The sequence below is a fragment of the Dermacentor albipictus genome, chromosome 3 (assembly GCF_038994185.2).
Source record: "Dermacentor albipictus isolate Rhodes 1998 colony chromosome 3, USDA_Dalb.pri_finalv2, whole genome shotgun sequence".
In the NCBI taxonomy this organism is placed as follows: domain Eukaryota; kingdom Metazoa; phylum Arthropoda; class Arachnida; order Ixodida; family Ixodidae; genus Dermacentor; species Dermacentor albipictus.
This window is the reverse complement of record NC_091823.1, coordinates 45,211,299-45,228,205: the sequence shown is the minus strand read 5'-3', so window position 1 is coordinate 45,228,205 and position 16,907 is coordinate 45,211,299. Positions and strand designations below refer to the sequence as shown.

General features: G+C 48.4%; 1 protein-coding gene and 1 long non-coding RNA gene across 3 annotated transcripts in view; one reads left to right on the top strand and one right to left on the bottom strand.

The window, feature by feature from the left end:
• Positions 1–10,469, top strand: part of LOC135898178 (Krueppel-like factor 5) — an 85,265-nt gene extending 74,796 nt beyond the window's left edge. For both annotated transcript variants that reach the window (XM_065426996.2, XM_065426995.2), the window contains exons 4-5: positions 2,143–2,202; positions 7,027–10,469. In XM_065426996.2, the coding sequence (XP_065283068.1) occupies positions 2,143–2,202; positions 7,027–7,214 (248 nt within the window). In that variant the 3' untranslated portion in view covers positions 7,215–10,469. The remainder of the gene's footprint in view (positions 1–2,142; positions 2,203–7,026) is intronic.
• LOC139057366 (uncharacterized) overlaps positions 1–16,907 on the bottom strand; it is a 190,917-nt gene that overhangs the window by 148,649 nt on the left and 25,361 nt on the right. The gene's annotated exons all lie outside the window — the stretch shown is intronic.

Here is a 16,907-nt window from a genome sequence, read left to right as displayed (position 1 = left end):
AAAACGGTGAAAGTTACCTCTGTTATCTGTTGTCACCAATTATTTGCAACAGTTTTCGTTGAACTAAGAAAAACAATAAAAAATGAAGGGATGGCGCATATGGAAAGAAACGAAGGTGATGTGTACCTGAGGCTATGCCTTCGTTGTCCGAGAGCAAACCTATAACCCTGGCCTCCGCTTATATGAATTGCGCATATATCTATGTTCGTGATGCTGTTATATATTTGCAAGAAATTTTTAAGTAATTCTGATTATCTTTCGGGTGGTAGTGGGTGTAAGCGCCTGAAGACGAACGTTATCACGTTCTTCTCGAGTAGGCTGCAAGGCGGGCTACAAGGTCGCGCCACCCCAGCTTTCACTCAGAAAAAGAGAGATATATCTTGAAATGCATTTGCTTCTTCTGTGGCCGACCGATATATATACTAAACCTTGGGAGGAACGGTGCGATGAAACGACAAACTTGCGGTAGTAAACTTGGGCTACATTTTAGGGCGCGAACACGCGAACCGTCTCTTTGACGATCTCGTCCGCCGACAAGGTCACGAAACGGCACCCACGAAGCCCATATTACAGGAGAGAGGGAAGAGAGCAGGTCGGTAGCCCGGTGGGACAGTTTGAAGCCGACGAAGAATAAAAACTATAGTACAGTGCATTCCGACGGTCGCGGTCCAGCCGCCCCGACTTCGTTGGCGGTGGGCGAAGCGATCGGTCGTATACTCGCGCGCGCCGTTCATTCCTCGCATATCTTGCGCCACCAGTAACCGCCGCCAACACAACCGTGCACCCAGCTAAAAACAAAACCGCCTCTATAAAGACAAGCCGGCCACCTCGGCGAGCGCGACGTAATACAGAGCGTCGCAGCCTACACCAAAGAGAACGCAAGATGCGGACGAAGGCGAACGAGCGGGAAGGAAGAAAGCAAAGACAGCTTTCGGACCTGCTATACGCAACGCCGATGGCAGGGATGAAGGGAGGGTAGAGCTAGACTCGGGACCACCGCCCTCACCCCGCGACAGGACTGCAATTTGAACGTCGCAAATTGAGCTGGTCGCCGATAAGCATCAGCGTCATCGTCTTCTCTCGCCCTCCGGGCCCCCCCCAATGCAGAGACAAAGCGGACACACGCGCGCGCACTAGCCGGCCGAGCCGACACCGCGGCGTTCCGGAGGCGTCGCGGGGAACGTCGTCCCCGCCGACGGCCGGCCCCCGCTTCGTTCGCGGTCCGCCCAGACCGCGCGGCGAGCCCGCGCGACAAGCAAACAGCCAAAACATGGCCTCGGGTGAAACATCTGCGCCGTCAGAGGCCTCTCTCCAAGCCCCCCTCCCCTCCGATCGTATACGTTCGAGAGGCAGCTTACCTTTTTACTACCTGCCTTGCACCCGCGTGCAGGGAAAGCGCGATGCGTGTGTAAGCGTTGCGCAGCGACTACGCAGAGGGGCCACGTCGCCTCCCCCCCCCCAACCCCCACTTCCCCAGGCGTATACTATACACATCAGCAGCACAAGCGAGGTGCCCCCTTCGTTATTTCTCGATGCAAAGACAGCGTAACACCCCCCTCTCTCCTGCCCCCCGAAAGAATATTTTCTGCCCTCGCATTCCAGAGGGCTCGGGAACTGAGATCGATTCGGGCTGCTGCGGCACCGACGGTCCTGAGCTGCACTGCATCGAAGACAGGCTGCTGGAGAAGCGGGCAGGGATGGTGAGGGGGGATCACGTAAGGTGGGGGGGGGGGGGAGGTTACGGGGGGGGATGGTAGGATGCGATGTCTACACGCGCATTCTTAGCAACCAGTTTTTCTCAATGAACATTTTTCTCTCTGCTCACCGCGGCTTGTTCTCCCCCCCCCCCCCCACCTTCTACTTCGAGCGTGTACGCGCCAGCGAAGCCGACGATGAAATGAAATTGCCCCACGGGGGCTGTGACCGCGGCAGCACTCGCTCACTCTTTCGTCGTTGATTTTGTTTTATGTACGAAAGGGCCAATGTTCTTGGACGTGACTTTGTGTGTTTGCTTGCACCGGTCGCGAAAGTTAGAGTGCCTGCCGTTTTGGCGGAGAAAATGAGACACGTAGGAGGTTGCATACTGAAAGACGGTTCGCTAATTTTACTTTGTTGCTTCTCTTTCTTTTTTGTCCCTTTAAGGTTGCTCCAAGGTGTACACCAAAAGCTCCCACCTAAAGGCCCATCAAAGGATACACACTGGTAAGCGCCTTTTCCTGCCATATGGGTTGGGGTTGCAGCAGCTTGGTCCCGGTACACAGAACCAACACTATACATGCCGTTGGTTGGGTCGTGTACTTAAGAGAGTGTCAAGGCTTGCTGCTGAGCTAGTTGGTTCATGGTATATGGTAAAATTAAAAGAGCGTAATAAAGGAGACGGACAAGACTGAACAAAAGCGCTTGTCTCGTCCGTGCCTTTTTTTTTTTGCGCTCCTTTATTTTACTATATGCAAGAGTATGGCACCAGCATTACCTGGCCCCACTGATCGAGTAAGTAATACACTGCGAGTTTTGCTTTTTTCTTGTTATCAGTGCAGTTTTTTACGCCACGACGAATTCCCCAGAAGTGTTCAGAACACGACGACAATGTACGTACTAACCCCGCCAAGTCTCGATTCACCGGGACTTCTGTTCTGACCCGCAATAACTGATTACGTGAGTATGCCGATAACGGTAAATATTTTGACGCTTAGCACTTTCGTGAGCTAATCTAGACGTCCGGCCCGCTTGAAGAAAGACGGAAGTCATAAAGTAGCGTCGCGATGGTATATACTGGTGCTTTCTGCGTCCCCCGCGCGCCCTCCTCGTCGTGACTCTGGCTAGCCGGCTTTGCTCTATAGTTATTTAAGCCGTCTGCTCACAGACGTAATATGTAACGTTATACCTCGGCAGCCAAAACGGCGCCATGAAATCCTTCACAATGGTCTAAAGAGATCCTTTTGTCCAGCGGCCGTTGTTCTCGTTGATCGATCCCCGGCGCGGACAGTCGAGCCATGGCTGGCCGACCCCTCTGTGTATACCAGTGGCGGATCGCCTTGACCGGCAGCCGTAAACGTTGCCCCCCATTGATGGCGCTCCGGAAGTCATCGCGTCCATCTTCTTTCTCTCGCAGCTTTTGAGACGACCAGATTGCGCGTGCAGTGGGTGATCGCGCAGGCTCCAATGGCCAACTCGGCCACAGTGACAGGCGCGAGAGAGGAGCTTGTTGTTCCTGTGTGCCGCCCCATTTCACAATCTTACGGCTTATGATCACCCGCGCCGAGTTGACGTGCCACGGGCCGGTCAGCCGGAAAGTGGCCCTAATCTCCAGCAAGGCGCCCGTTTAGAGTTTTTTTTATCGTTCTTTCTCTGACGCTTCCTTCGGCCACGCTCGTAGAAAAGCATTACGCGTGCTTTGCCCAAGCGGGCAGTCTTACTCTCTTGTTACTTAAGCCGGTGACGCGGCGTAAGCTAACACGGTGCAAAATGCAAAGGACAAGAATAAACGCTTCCTCCGCGTTTTCCCCACCGCTACTCCGCGGCTTGGCTGGAGTGACAAGCTTGGGCGACATATTTTGCAGTCACAATGTTATGTTAGAAGCCTCTCCCTTCGCTTCCAAAAAAAGAAGAAAGGAAAGCAGGCAACTTTCGCGAGTCGCAGACCTACTTCGGGTAATGTTCTTAACAATGAGTCTTAACACCATGAAATGCCTTGCGTCGCTGCGCTCAAAGTATCTTGACGAGTTCGTTGGAGATCTTTCATAGTGTGAAGAATCAAATCACGAAATAAAGAGGAGAACGACACACCGGGACAGGTCCTGGTATTTCCGGTCTTCCTTTCGCGTTTCAACTCTACACTCATTATGCATTATCAGCTATAGACCGCTCCCAAGCCTTGTTTGCGGTATTATTTGTGGGGCTGGCTGAACGTGTAGCCATTAACTGCTCGCATCGCTTGTGGAAAGTTCCCTATTAGCTATAAAATACTTAGTTGAGCTCTTCTCTTGGCTTCTTGCGAGTCCCGCTTTCTCACGGAAACAGTAATCCGTCATGCACCATCCGGTGCCGATAGGAATTAGAGGACTCTTCCTTTCCAAAACTATGGAGTCTCGATAAATGTGAGTCTCGATGTGAGCTAGCATTTTTATAAGGGAAAGCACAAGACAAAAGGCGAGAAAAACGGGAATGATGGGAAAGGAAACAGTGCATCGGGCACAACCGTATCGACTTCGTGAAAATCTTCGACTCAGCGTGACTAACCGTTTCCTCAATTCGTGCTTCGAGAAAAGCGCTGCTCTCTCCTGTTCCTCTGGGTAAGCTGGTAATGACCGGATGGATTTGACTGGCGTGGACCTCCTGCCATTGCTGCGAGCCACCGATGTAAGAAGGGAGACCGCGCTGTTTCCTTTTCTCGGTTTCTTCTTTCTTTTGGGGAGCTTAGCTTACGTAAGAAAGGCGACCGGAGACCGTAAAGATACTGCGACCTTGACAGTTGCGTTGTGGCAGCATCGGCGGGGAACGCCGTGGGAGTTCCCCATGAGCGGTTCTAAGGGGGAGTGCACTTCCCTTTCGATTTTCTGCCGTCCGTGCGCCGTAATTCTTCCTCGCTTTACGCGCGGTTACGCGCAATTCGCGCACGCCTTCGCCGGGCTCTTTCTCTCGGCCGGCGTCGCACTCGAAGAAAGGAAAGAGGGAGGAACTTGTTATTTCTCCCAATCTCGCCGACAAAGATCGGGGAGGGAAATAGCGATTGGGTGTTCATTGAGGGAGCAGCATCAAAGAGAAGAAGGAACGGGGAGAAATCGCGGACACAAATTAAAGAAAAAAAAAAGACGCACGAGCACCAAGGAATGGCGTGGAGGCGAGTCGTCACGCCAGAGAAAGTCTCCAATCGGGCGTAAAACGGGGAGAGGGGTAGGAAAGTGCGCGTGGAGGGGGGGGGGGGGGGTTTGACGTGGAGATAGATACAGACCTAAGCGCACCGCATGTATGCCCGATAGAAACCACATTATTCCATTAGGGTTCTATTCTGCGTGGATGTCGCCGGGTATAGTGCCTTCCGAGGTTGAGTCGCCAACTTTCGAGGGTATCGCGCGCGTCCGTTCGTTCGTCCGTCCGTTCTTTGAAAGAAACCCTCCAGCTTCTCTTCTCGCTTTATTTTCTTATACGCGCTGCGTGAAAGAGGCGCGCACTTTTCGTCCGGATCACTTTGCGGTTGACACAGGAGTAAGATATACGATGCGCCTCGTTCTGTGGGAGGGAATGCGAGAGGAAAAAGGTAGAAAGTGCGAGACGGTAGCGATTGAATGGACCAGTGAAATCTCGGGCGTGAGGCGCGCTGAGAATGGAAGGTACACGCCTCGTCCTTTCGGAGTTGTAGGAAATGCGCGCGAGATAGCGCTGCATTAGCCGGCTGCAACGCGGGCTTGTAATGTACGGACAGGTGGCCAGCCGCTCGCTCGACCATGCACGATCCCTCGATAGGAGTCTCAAATCTCGCCGCATCCTACTCTGCGGCATCTGCTTCGCGAATGGCCGAAAACTGCTTCTCCTTGTACATGCAGTCCTCTTTCTCTCTCTATTGAAAATAGTATCAATATTGATAATGCGGGCGTACACTTTCCATTTGAAATGAAATAACTTCGTCTGCTCCGAAGTTGGTTCAGAGGCGGTAACATCTGTCTGCGAACGAACGTAGCGTTACGTGTGGCCTAAAGAACAGTTTTTTTTTTTTTCTGTCCAATTCAGTATTGTTCAGTCACCGGCACTGCTCGAAATACACGCCGCGACTTTTCAAAGTAATGACAATTCTTAGGCTATAGAAGCCGTATAGGTGTTTTGCTCGCTTGCTTCAGCGTCGCAGAAGGACGCTCATCTATCGGATCAAGATTGTGTGAGATCACAACACGGTCAGCAAGTTCCGAACGACGTAACCAGCAAACTGGTCGAACGGAGTACGTGTAATCAATGAGCTACCGAGCTCAAGTCGTGTTCTTGCTTTTTTTTTGCTTCTTTTCTTATTTCGTAAATTCTAGTCTGTGTACTACTTGTTGGGACATACGTTCGTTACTTTTTCGTCGTTACAAGTGTGTGCATGCGTGTGTTTGTGTAGCACGTATCAACAATTAACTTGAACCCGTTATTGGCAACCCCCTTATTTCTCATTCCTTCTTCAACAGTGGCGTTACCGTCCACACCCTGACGCTGTTTTCTTCTATTCTCTACCGCAGACTATGCGGAAAGTTCCATATTTCTATGTTTCACTGTGTCGTTCTTTCGTACACCAGTGAGTGCTGCGCACTTCATATTGCGAGCCATTTAACAGATATAAAAAAATTCACTTACATATTGCACCATTCCTTCACTCAGATAACGATTTAACGTTGCGCAAATGGCGGTAACAGTTTTCCGAAGTCGCAATAAATAAATCCAATGCAAGAGACAGCCTTTTTTCTGTCCAACTCACGTTCAAACACGTCCGTCATTCAAAACCTACTATGTACTAACGGACAACTCACTGCGGCAACGAAGGGAAAGCAAGGAGGTTCGGAGCTTCTGCAGGCGTCACTGCGCCAAGGATTCCTCAGCGTTTGACAACGGTTTTGGTTTCCGATAATGGATACTCAACCAGCGCATATCCTGTACGCTCAATATAGAAGCAGAAAGCGAAATGTAACACTCAGCGAGCATTCCCCTCCCCCCCCCCCTCTGCATTTTGCTGTTACGAATAAGTTGTTACTGCTTTCTATTCAAAGCATATACTAACGTGGGTGAAAATGTGGGACTTTTTCTTTCAGGAGCGCTCTTACTGGGGAGCGCCTTGCCATTTTATCGCCACAGAAAGATGTCCGCGAGTTTTCGAGTTTAATTCAAAATTCATGTTGGAACTACATGTTTAGGAAATATTACAACAGGAGGTCCCACCAGAGTTTAGGGGGGAAAAAAACTGACTTGGGTATATAGATAGCCTGACTTGGTCATCTCCGGACAAAGCTAAAAGTGTCGCTCTCTGTTTTTTTTTTCTTCTTCGTTCTTTCTCGATCGCAGGAGAGAAGCCCTACCACTGCCACTGGCACGGCTGCGACTGGCGCTTCGCGCGCTCCGACGAGCTGACTCGCCACTACCGGAAGCACACGGGCTGCAAGCCGTTCAAGTGCCGCATCTGCGAGCGCACCTTCGCCCGATCTGACCACTTGGCGCTGCACATGAAGAGGCACCAGCCCAAGGTCAAGTGACCTTGAACTCGGTCAAATGACCTCGGTGCGCGCGCGCACCCCCAAGAACTTGGTGTCGACTGCATAGCCGCCAGAAAAAAACAAGTGAAACTGTGCCACGCCGCCCGGACGCTCGGTTGGTTTGGTCCGGCGTGCCCGGCGCCTGCTTGAGGAGCCTCACGTTCAGCGTCGCGCGCCAAAGCCGCCACGAGCAGTTTTGTGAACTCTTGACACGTGCCTTTCCTGATGGACCTGTTGACAATCAGTGCTGCGTTCGCGTCACCAGAACACTTTGCGTTTGCTTGGATGTGGTCCAGCGCATGCCTGTCGGACGACACTGGTGGAGGTGGTGGTGATTGTGCCGCCTCGCGGAACGGACAAAGAGGAACTGTACTCCATTATGTACATAGCAAGCAACGCTGTGCAACCTACGCAACTGCGCGCGGTTATCGAAGTCTTACTCCGCGCGTTTCGCAGTGAAGTTGTCTTTGATTTGCTTCCTTCTTACGGGGCGTAGAAAAGAACAAAAAAGAACACTTCACACAGTATTACGACCACAACTTGCAGGGGAGAGTTTAGGTCAAAGTGTGCATTATTCGTGCGCTTTCGCGCTTCCAGTACATGTCACCCATTGGCTATGGCGTTGCGCTGCTGAGATTTCCAGTTCGCGGGTTCAATCCCGGCATTGATTGACGGCCGCGTTTCCCTGCCGGCGGAATGGCTGAACGCTCGCGTACCGTGTATCGAGCGCGCGTTAAAAAAGCCCGAGGTGATCAAAATCAATCCGCAGACTTCCACCCCCTACGCCGTGCCTCAAATACCCGATTCGTGGTTTCGACTCCTGGAACCCCGGAATTCTCCCCGCCCCCCTAAATATGTGGCGTACTATGTTGTGGTCGCGAGCTCGAAAAATTGGCTGCTGGTCGCACAAGCCTGTCGCTCCGCTCGTTTTGCTCTAAATCAGTTCAGATCTCCGAGGCATATTATGTATTAAATACGTCATATTTTGATCCGCAAAAGTATGACTCAGCTTTTAACTTTTTTATTCTCTATTTCTTACTCAACGCACTATTCTTTTTTTTTTTTTGGTCGCGGATGGAAACAGAGAAGTCTCTCTCTCTCTAGGCGCCGTAGCGTTGCTTGCTATGTACGAAACGCAGTATGAAGCTCGTAAGTTGGAGAAAAGTTGTTCCTGCCGTGGTTGCTTCCCCCCGCACCGCGCCCTGGGCGTCAGCCCTTCCTGAGAATTCATCAAGTGCCATTACGTCGGTTGTTTCGTCGCACCGCGCGAGTTGCGTTTCGAGAAGAGCGCAGCGTTGCGTTTGTACCACGCGAGATGACGGACGTGCGTTAAACCTACGCCCTCCCCCCCTCCCCCCAAACCCTCTTCGTGGTTGTAATCAGTGTTTCGCGTCCTTTTAATCTATGTTGCTCTTTATTGTTGGTTTTTTCTTGTTGAAATAAGTCGCTTAATGCGTTCGATACGAATCACCCCCCTCCCACTCCCTTTTTTTTTTCTTCTCGTTCGCGTGCGAATGGTCGTTCGAGGCTAATCCCACATTCGAGGCTAATCCTGCTTGTGAGAATCTGTAACATTTTTAGGCGTGCAGAATCCTTGCAGCTTTGCTGATGAGCCTCCTCTAAAGTTTTCGAAGAAGTGCCAAGAAAGTACCAAGATCTGAGGAGTTCATTAACGATGGCGAATTTCTAGTTCGCCTGAGGGAAATACAGTGGAATAACGTAAAGAAAAAAGCGGCCCAAAATGTTCCGAGCGCGCCTGATAGCGCGTTTTTCTATAATTCCATAGATGGTGATGTTGAGCAAGTGTCCGTAAATGTTGCATGTTTTGACTCCTATGAATTTACAGCCGCGGCTCTCTTACGCGCTTTTACAAACAAGTGATCTATTTATGAATTTTTTTATTCGTGCCATACAGGGGCAGTGTTGTTTGCCAGCCTGATATTAATTTATTCTTTGCTTGACATTGCAATGTGCGAAAAAGAAAGTTTTTTTGTCTGCATCTGTCACCGAAGATAATCGTATGTCATCGAAAGAAGAGTCATGTTTTTACCTGTGACGTACGTCTCCATAGCAAGGTAATAGTCGTCCTCCCTTTCCACCAATCGAGATCGATTTATCTGCCGGTATTGGAAGCGTTAGCGACTTTCGTAGCCGATTTTTCGACAGCATTCAGTTGCCTAATGAATACACAGAATCAACATCCGTAAATGAACAAATAAAGGCACACACGTATTACATGCATGCAAGGTAGACCACTTAGCGTCGACAGCTTCGAATTCGATTAACAATGTAGCAGGTCCGATGGGAAACTAGGTAGAATGTGCACCTGAGTGTTCGGGCAATGAAACCAAGCTATCGAAGGAAAAAATGAAATACCAATCCTTAATTTGGCTGTGTAATGCTATGGAGACGTCAACATCTACCCTCTACCCTTTCTTTCTTGTATTCGTCGACAAGTGGAAAATCTTAATTTTATTTGGCTTGGTCTTTACGGCTGTGAGAAAAAAAAAAGACAGAGCCAGGGAATACATTTTCAACCTTTATCGAAACTGGTGCCTTTTTAAACGCGGTACAAGCTGCCTTACAAAAAGACAAAAAAAAAAAACGTACCCGTTTAGCCGTGGCCTTTCTTACCCCGAGCACGGCAAGAAGTAAGGAGCACGCAGTAGACCTATGAAGTGACCTGCGAAACTTGTCATGCGGTGACGCAAATTACTAACGCTATACTTTCCTGTTATCCACCATCGTGCCTGAATGTTCTTTTATCATTGTAATTTAATTCTCATCTCTCGTTAAATGTGCTTAAAAGAGGAGGAAACGACGAGAACACCGCAACTGGTCTGTACTCCGTTGAGCACGTCGTTCCTGGACACGCCGTACACGCCCGCGGCATGCTGGGAAACGGCGCGTACCGTTTCCTCGAAAGTGCTCAAAGCGACCAGTAGTCGGAAGGTCTCCCCATTTGTTCCTGATGCTCAATTTGTTCTTTTGTGCCATACGTCTTATACTGTACATAGGTTCGCAGATTAGAGCAGAGACCATTGCGCACAAGGCTGGGACGGTCAGCGAAGGCGGTGATGCGGCCACGAAGAAAAATGTGGGCACCACTGCGTTGGCCAAACTAACTCTGCTCTTGGCGACAAGTGTCATGTTCGAATATTTGTTCGCCTCTCGAGGCGCATATTGTCGCGAGTGCTGTAAAATATGGCTTTACCCTGCGAGTGAAATAAACCAAAAGTGCCATTTCTTTTTCAATCATCTTTGTAGTCGTTATGATTCTTCCTGCCTTTTTTGTTTGTTTGCTCGTTTTGCTGTTAGAATTCTTGTGCGGTAAAAAATAGCAAGGAAATGGGAAAACCACACTGCAAGAAAAAGAAATGTGTGGTGATTTAGCGGGAAAACATCACAGAAATGGATTAGGTTCGCACCTTTTTGAGGTCCCGGTTCCATGATTTAATCAGCGTTCACACCATTGCAAAGCGTTGTTAAGGAGCGTGCTCGACACACGGCCTGCTTCGAGGAGCGAAGTTCAAATGCCGATGGATACGGAGCAGACCCACATCAGTAGCATATATATATATATATATATATATATATATATATATATATATATATATATATATATATATATATACCACACGCACGCTTGCACGCACACACGCGCGCGCACACACACACACTTTTTGCCACATTAACACTTCTAATGTTAACGCATTAACAAAACAATTCGACCGCAATGTTTCGGTGGCTTTGGAGTTTTCTGCGGCTCAGGAATGAATGATGTCGTGGGTTTGATGGGCGGCCGCATTCCGATGTTATGGGAATGCAATACCACTCGTTTGCTTAGATTCGGGCGGATGTCAAGAAAAACGCCGGATGATCATAATTACTCCCAAGTCCTTCCCCACTGTGTGTCTCATAGCTGGAGTGTTGCCCCATGCCGTTGAACGCAACGAACCAATACCCGCCGTGGTTGCTTAGTGGCTTTGGTGTTTTGCTGCTAAGCCCGAGCTCGCGGGATCAAGTCCAGGGTACGGCGGCCGCATTTCGATGGGGGCGAAATGCAAAGAACACCAGTGTGCTTAGATTTAGGTGCACGTTAGAGAACCCTGGGTGGCCAAAGTTAATCAAGAATCCAACACTACGGTGTGCCTCATAATCAGATCGTGGTTTTGGCACTTAAAACCCCACAATTTTTTTTAACGAACCAATAAAATAAATCAACATTTAGCAACAGGCACAATTTCTAAATGCGATCTTATCTCGAGTACGCCTGCACCACCTTTGTGTTCGGGTTTACTCCCGATATGATATTTGGTTGGCCGAACGCATCAACGATATTGCGAACTTTCGCGTTTATTGGTAGTCATTGGCTCCAACTCAAAAGGTCGCAAATGGGAACTTGCATTTGGCTGACAAGCTCTGGAAGTACGAACGTGGTGGTAGCTACACTACTGATAAAACATTCCTGTTTATGAGTACGAACGTCGCAAAATTACGTTTGCTTAAGTTGGCTATTAAAACACTCTGTACCACGCGTTTCAACAGTATACTGTAAAATTACCTCTGCAATAAAGCGGCTAGAGCTGTTCGTATAATCAGGCCTGCGCAGTTTGCGTCATGCTAAGGACCCAAGACAAACGTAGTAAACTTGTGTATATGCACCTCCACCTCCTCTCATCATCAACACTTAACAGCCGAGTAGTCCATGTTAAGCTAGTTTTCACGAGTTATCACTCCTTTTCTTCCACATCCCCCTTCCTCAGTTCGAAGTAGCATGGCGAGCCTCCAATAACAAGCACTTGCGTCAACTATTCAAAAGATTTTGTTTAGCTGCACTGGAACCACAGACATTTTGAGGCCTATAGCGCGTGAAAAGACAAGGACAAAAGGAAGACGTGACCCATACAGGCACCACACACACACACACATAGCGCCTGTGTGTGTCACGTCTTCATTTTGTCCTTGTCTTTTCACGCGCTATAAGCCTCACGATGTGTTACCAACAAGCCAAAATCACTGCATTACGAAACCACAGACCTTGCAAGTGACAGCCGCCTGTGACAGCAACGCAAAAGGAGATGGAAGATTTTCAAACAGCATGCAAGGTGAGCGGCAGAATTATAATAGTAATAGAAATATTCATCGACACCGGGAGCACATTTCTGCACGTGCACTGTTAAGTGGCATTGCGAATTGTAGTCCGGCATGACCTTCAGAAGCGTAAGAGAACCTTTCATCGCTTATAGCAAATCCCCAGGGTCTCGTTAACTGCTTTGGACTCATTTGAGATTTGGGCGAGTCATATAGTGAGTGGAGGGTGTCTGAATAACCAAGCTCTGTCTTGTTCCGCATATCCCGAGTACTTGTGCAGTATTGCTGCAGTGAACAGAAACAGCGACATGCATGGCAATGTCTTAAACTAAGCTCCCGTGGGCCCGTTGGCCTGTTGTCGCTGTGCATGGCTTGCGATCTCAAGCTTATAACTACTGAAGTCTACCAACTGCCATAAATACCATAAATACATGGCAGCGTTCGAGTTCATCAGGACATGTACAACCGTGTTAAGCTGCTGACGATTTTCTCTATTGCGATAAGAATTCTATCCCACTCTAAGTGAATTTTTGCCGTAGTCGTCGCCGTCGGTGTCGCTGTGAGGTTCCGTACGTATCTGTATACACGCCACGCCATCCTATACGACATGCGGTATATGCGGGTTATATTGTCACACCATTCTATTTATAAAGTTGCTCGTACCAGGTCTTACATTCTTTACAAAATGATTCCTCAGAATTTTGAGAAGGGCAGCCCACAGACAAATGTCATGAAACAAAACAGCGCCAGCCGTGCATTTTATCTGAAATCTTCTCAGACTTAAACATTAACAGTTCGAAGCAATAACACAGCTCAAACCTGACAATTATGTATCTTTATTGGCACGGCTGTGCACTACCTCCGGCACCAGCCCAGGAAAGAAATTTGAAACATAGGCACCAAGTACGTAAAAGTGATGGTAATGTCGCTATAAAAATGAATATGGGGTTATACGTGCCAAAACAACGATCTGATTATGAGGCACGGCGCATTGAGGGACTCCGGAAATATCTGGACCATCCGGGGCTCTTTAACTTGCACCTTAATCTAAATACACGGATAGTTTCGCATTTCGCTCTCATCGAAATGCAGCCGCCGTGGCCAGGGTTTGATCCCGCGACCTCGTGCTTAACAGCCCATCGCAAAGTCACTAAGATAGACGTTGGCTTTAATGAACATGCATAAAATTGTCCGATCGCAGGATTCAGACAGGGGACACCTAAAACAACAGCTCGTTTTACTTGGTCAGCTTCCGTTTACTTCAATTCATATTGCCACAACAGGCACGAGCCTTACACTACGTGTAATGTTTTAACATGTTGCTATCGCATTCGTTGCTATGCCCTTATTGCGAAACTGTGATACATTTTATAAAGCCACCAGGTCACGATTTTTAGCGAAAAGTCGTTGAATGGTGATTGTGATGATGATGACTTTCTCAAAATTTTGTTTTTATAATGTAATGACGTCATCATCATCATCATCAGCAGCAGCAGCAGTAGCATCAGCAGCCTTCGTCCACTATATACAAGACGAAGACTTCCCCCAGCGTTCTCCAATTACCCCTGTTTTGTGCTATATGATTCCAACTTGAGCCTTCAAATTTCCTGATTTCGTTCGCCCACCTAATTTTCCGCCGTTCTCCACTGCGTTTCCCTTCTATTGGCACCCATTCGGTAACTCAAGTGGTCCACCATTGTCAGGCATAGAGGCGAAAAAATTTCTGCAGTAATCGCAGCTGTTTGTTGTCTATGTTGTGTATATCTTCTGAAGTTTGCACAAACTTCTCCAAATTTGCTTCTTTTTTTTTTGCCGGGAGGAGAACTTTACACCAGTGAAGCCAGCCTGCAAGACTTGCAAATTTCTACACAAGCGTCTGACCGCATACCAGGATACATTTTTTTCGTCTTCTCTTCGCCAACGACATAAGCCAACCATCGACATGCCCCGTGCGCAAGCGATATAAGAACCACTACTGCCAGATAAAAAAATGCTGTGGTGATTTAGCCGTAAATACGACAGAAATGCCTTAGCATTTCGTCGCACCTCTATGAGGTCCCGAATCCATGTTTTCAGTTCATTCATTTGATTTATTCACACTGTCAGCTCTTAAGGGATATTACAGGGGCGGATAGCGTACATAAATAAAAGTACATTTGCAAGGAAAGAAGAAACAAAACGTAGATATGATATTAAACCTGAGGCAAGCTTTAGTTCCCCAAAAAGCGTGCGAAACAGTCAAGTTGCCCGTCTCGTTATAGCAAAATCGCTTAAAAACTACTTACATGATAAGTGGTCACACCGGCCGTTTATATTTGTCTTTTGTTGAAGCCTAACAATCTTTTTCATAATTGCAAATTGCAAGCCGTCCCCCCCCCCCAAAAAAAAAAAAAAAGAAAGCAAGGTATTCACCACCTTGCTGTATATTGTTGTTTTGGTGCGTAGTTCAGTAAGTGGGAAAAGAAACGAAGAGAGAGAGAGTGAAGCGTGCTTCACTGTCTCTCTCTGTCCTTTCTGCCAGTACTAAACCACGCCCCAAAACAAGAATGCACAACAATCCTAAGCATTCAACTTGCCCACGGAGAAGCTCTTTTGAATTCACGGACACGTGCACTTTACCCTATAGCCTTCTTGTTCCGAAGAAGAGGCTAATAATGGGACTTTTGTTCGAAGTCTTCAGTTTCAAGTCGAGAGTGTCATAAGTGACACGCACGCACGCAAGCACGCACGCACACATACACGTAGGGGCGAGCGTACAAGCACATACTACGTCCATCGCTTCATCACACCGTGCACCTATGAGCGAAAAATGGTCTTTAAGTGATAATTGCTGAGAAGTGTTCAGCATAATTTCAGCGTGAACATATATATTTATGGTAATTTTGACATAATCAAAATAAAAATAACGAACTTTTTTTTTCCTCGTCGAAGCATAATGCTTGCGGTTGTCTGTACGGTGTATCGTTACGATGCAAAGGTCCCACACCATGCGGACGTTAAAAAGATAAAAAAAATGAACACGGGCCTTGCAACACAACCTACCGCAAGGTTCTCGTTCGTTTATTTCTTTTTCGTGTTAATGTTCGTGTGTGCGCCACCTTTGAAGCGCAACGATACACCATACAGCCATACCATACCAACTGGTTCTAGTCGATCCACTACTGAGCTGTTATCTCGTGCAAAATACGTTGACCCATATCTGCGGTTCACCGTTTATTTCTTGTCATTCTGGGCCAAGCATTAGGTAAATATTTCCAGGTGCATCAACGCTTGGCACCCCTAAGAAACAACAACCCTTCTTGCGCGGTCGTGTACGGCAAGTCTCAACGCCCGCACCGCAGCTCCGTCTCGATTTCGTAGCCGTTCGGAGGGCGGTCATTACATCCCAGGCAGCCGAAAATTAAGAAATGCGCCCCCGTCTTGAGACGCCGCTGCATCTGATCTGCCAGCGAACCCAACCATCAGCTTCCCAGTTTCTCCTCAACGCAGCACAGCGACAGGCAACTATTTAACTTACGTTTTCATTTCTTTCGCTTCAGGTCGAGCCTCACCTTGACATTTCATTCTCGCATACGCTCGAACCTTACGCTTCGCTTTCGAGTTCACAGGCACAATGGACGGCTGGAAGTGATCGTTCCCTTGGTCCGCACGCCCACGTGCAAGACCCCCGCCGGCGTCCAATGCTGGCAGCAACGCGAATCGCGATTTTGACTTCTTTTTATTCATTTCCCCCTTTCGTTTTTTTTTTCTTTTCGGCGGCGCGTTCCCAATCTGCAGCTCTGAGAGACAACCAGACATACTGCGGCGTCTCGCGAGCTCCTCCTCCAAGTATTGCTTCATCACACTACACGCGAGCGCTCGATGGTGCGCATGTCGACCAGTGACGCCAGCTCTCGTCATAGGAAAACGGATCTCAGTGTTGCTGCGGAGAGGTTGCACGCTCTTTTTCACGTAGCCGCTGCCAGCTGCAGCTATACGTACGTGGCGAGGAAGGCCGGTTTAGGTATCTTCTAGCCAGACCCAGCCTCTTTTGACCCATCAAGCTGCCGAAAGTAGGCTTAAGCATATGCTTTAGCAACGAGTAGCTGAATTCGATAGTTTGGCAAGATATTATTAGGAAACTAGCTGCGTTGTAATAAGCATGGCGATTCTCCTGATACGTTGAGCACTTGATATGCTTTCACTTGGCTAAGCTTTCCGTGACGCCTTGAGATAGAGAACTGTGCAGCTTTGTAGCGCTATAGACAAGAGATTTGTATTTGAGAGAGAGCGGCATTCGCCGCCAACTGCAACAGATCGCAAAACGCATGTCATCCACATTCCGAAATTGTTGGCCTCCAATGAAATCGCAGGTGGAGGCAGATGGAGAGTATAACCAAGGAAGGATCTGAGGTATCATCTGGACAGCTTCAATTCCTCATTTCTACTTCTAACTGACCATTTTAGCCATCTTCTATACACCTTTTGGGGTAAGTCTCGCAACACTATCGTATCACTTCCAACAGCAGTTGTGACCTAGGATTGTAAGTTCGCGACAATCAGCACGTGTGCCTCCGACCCTACAGGCTATTCCTAAAGCCCGCGACGCTTGGCTGATAG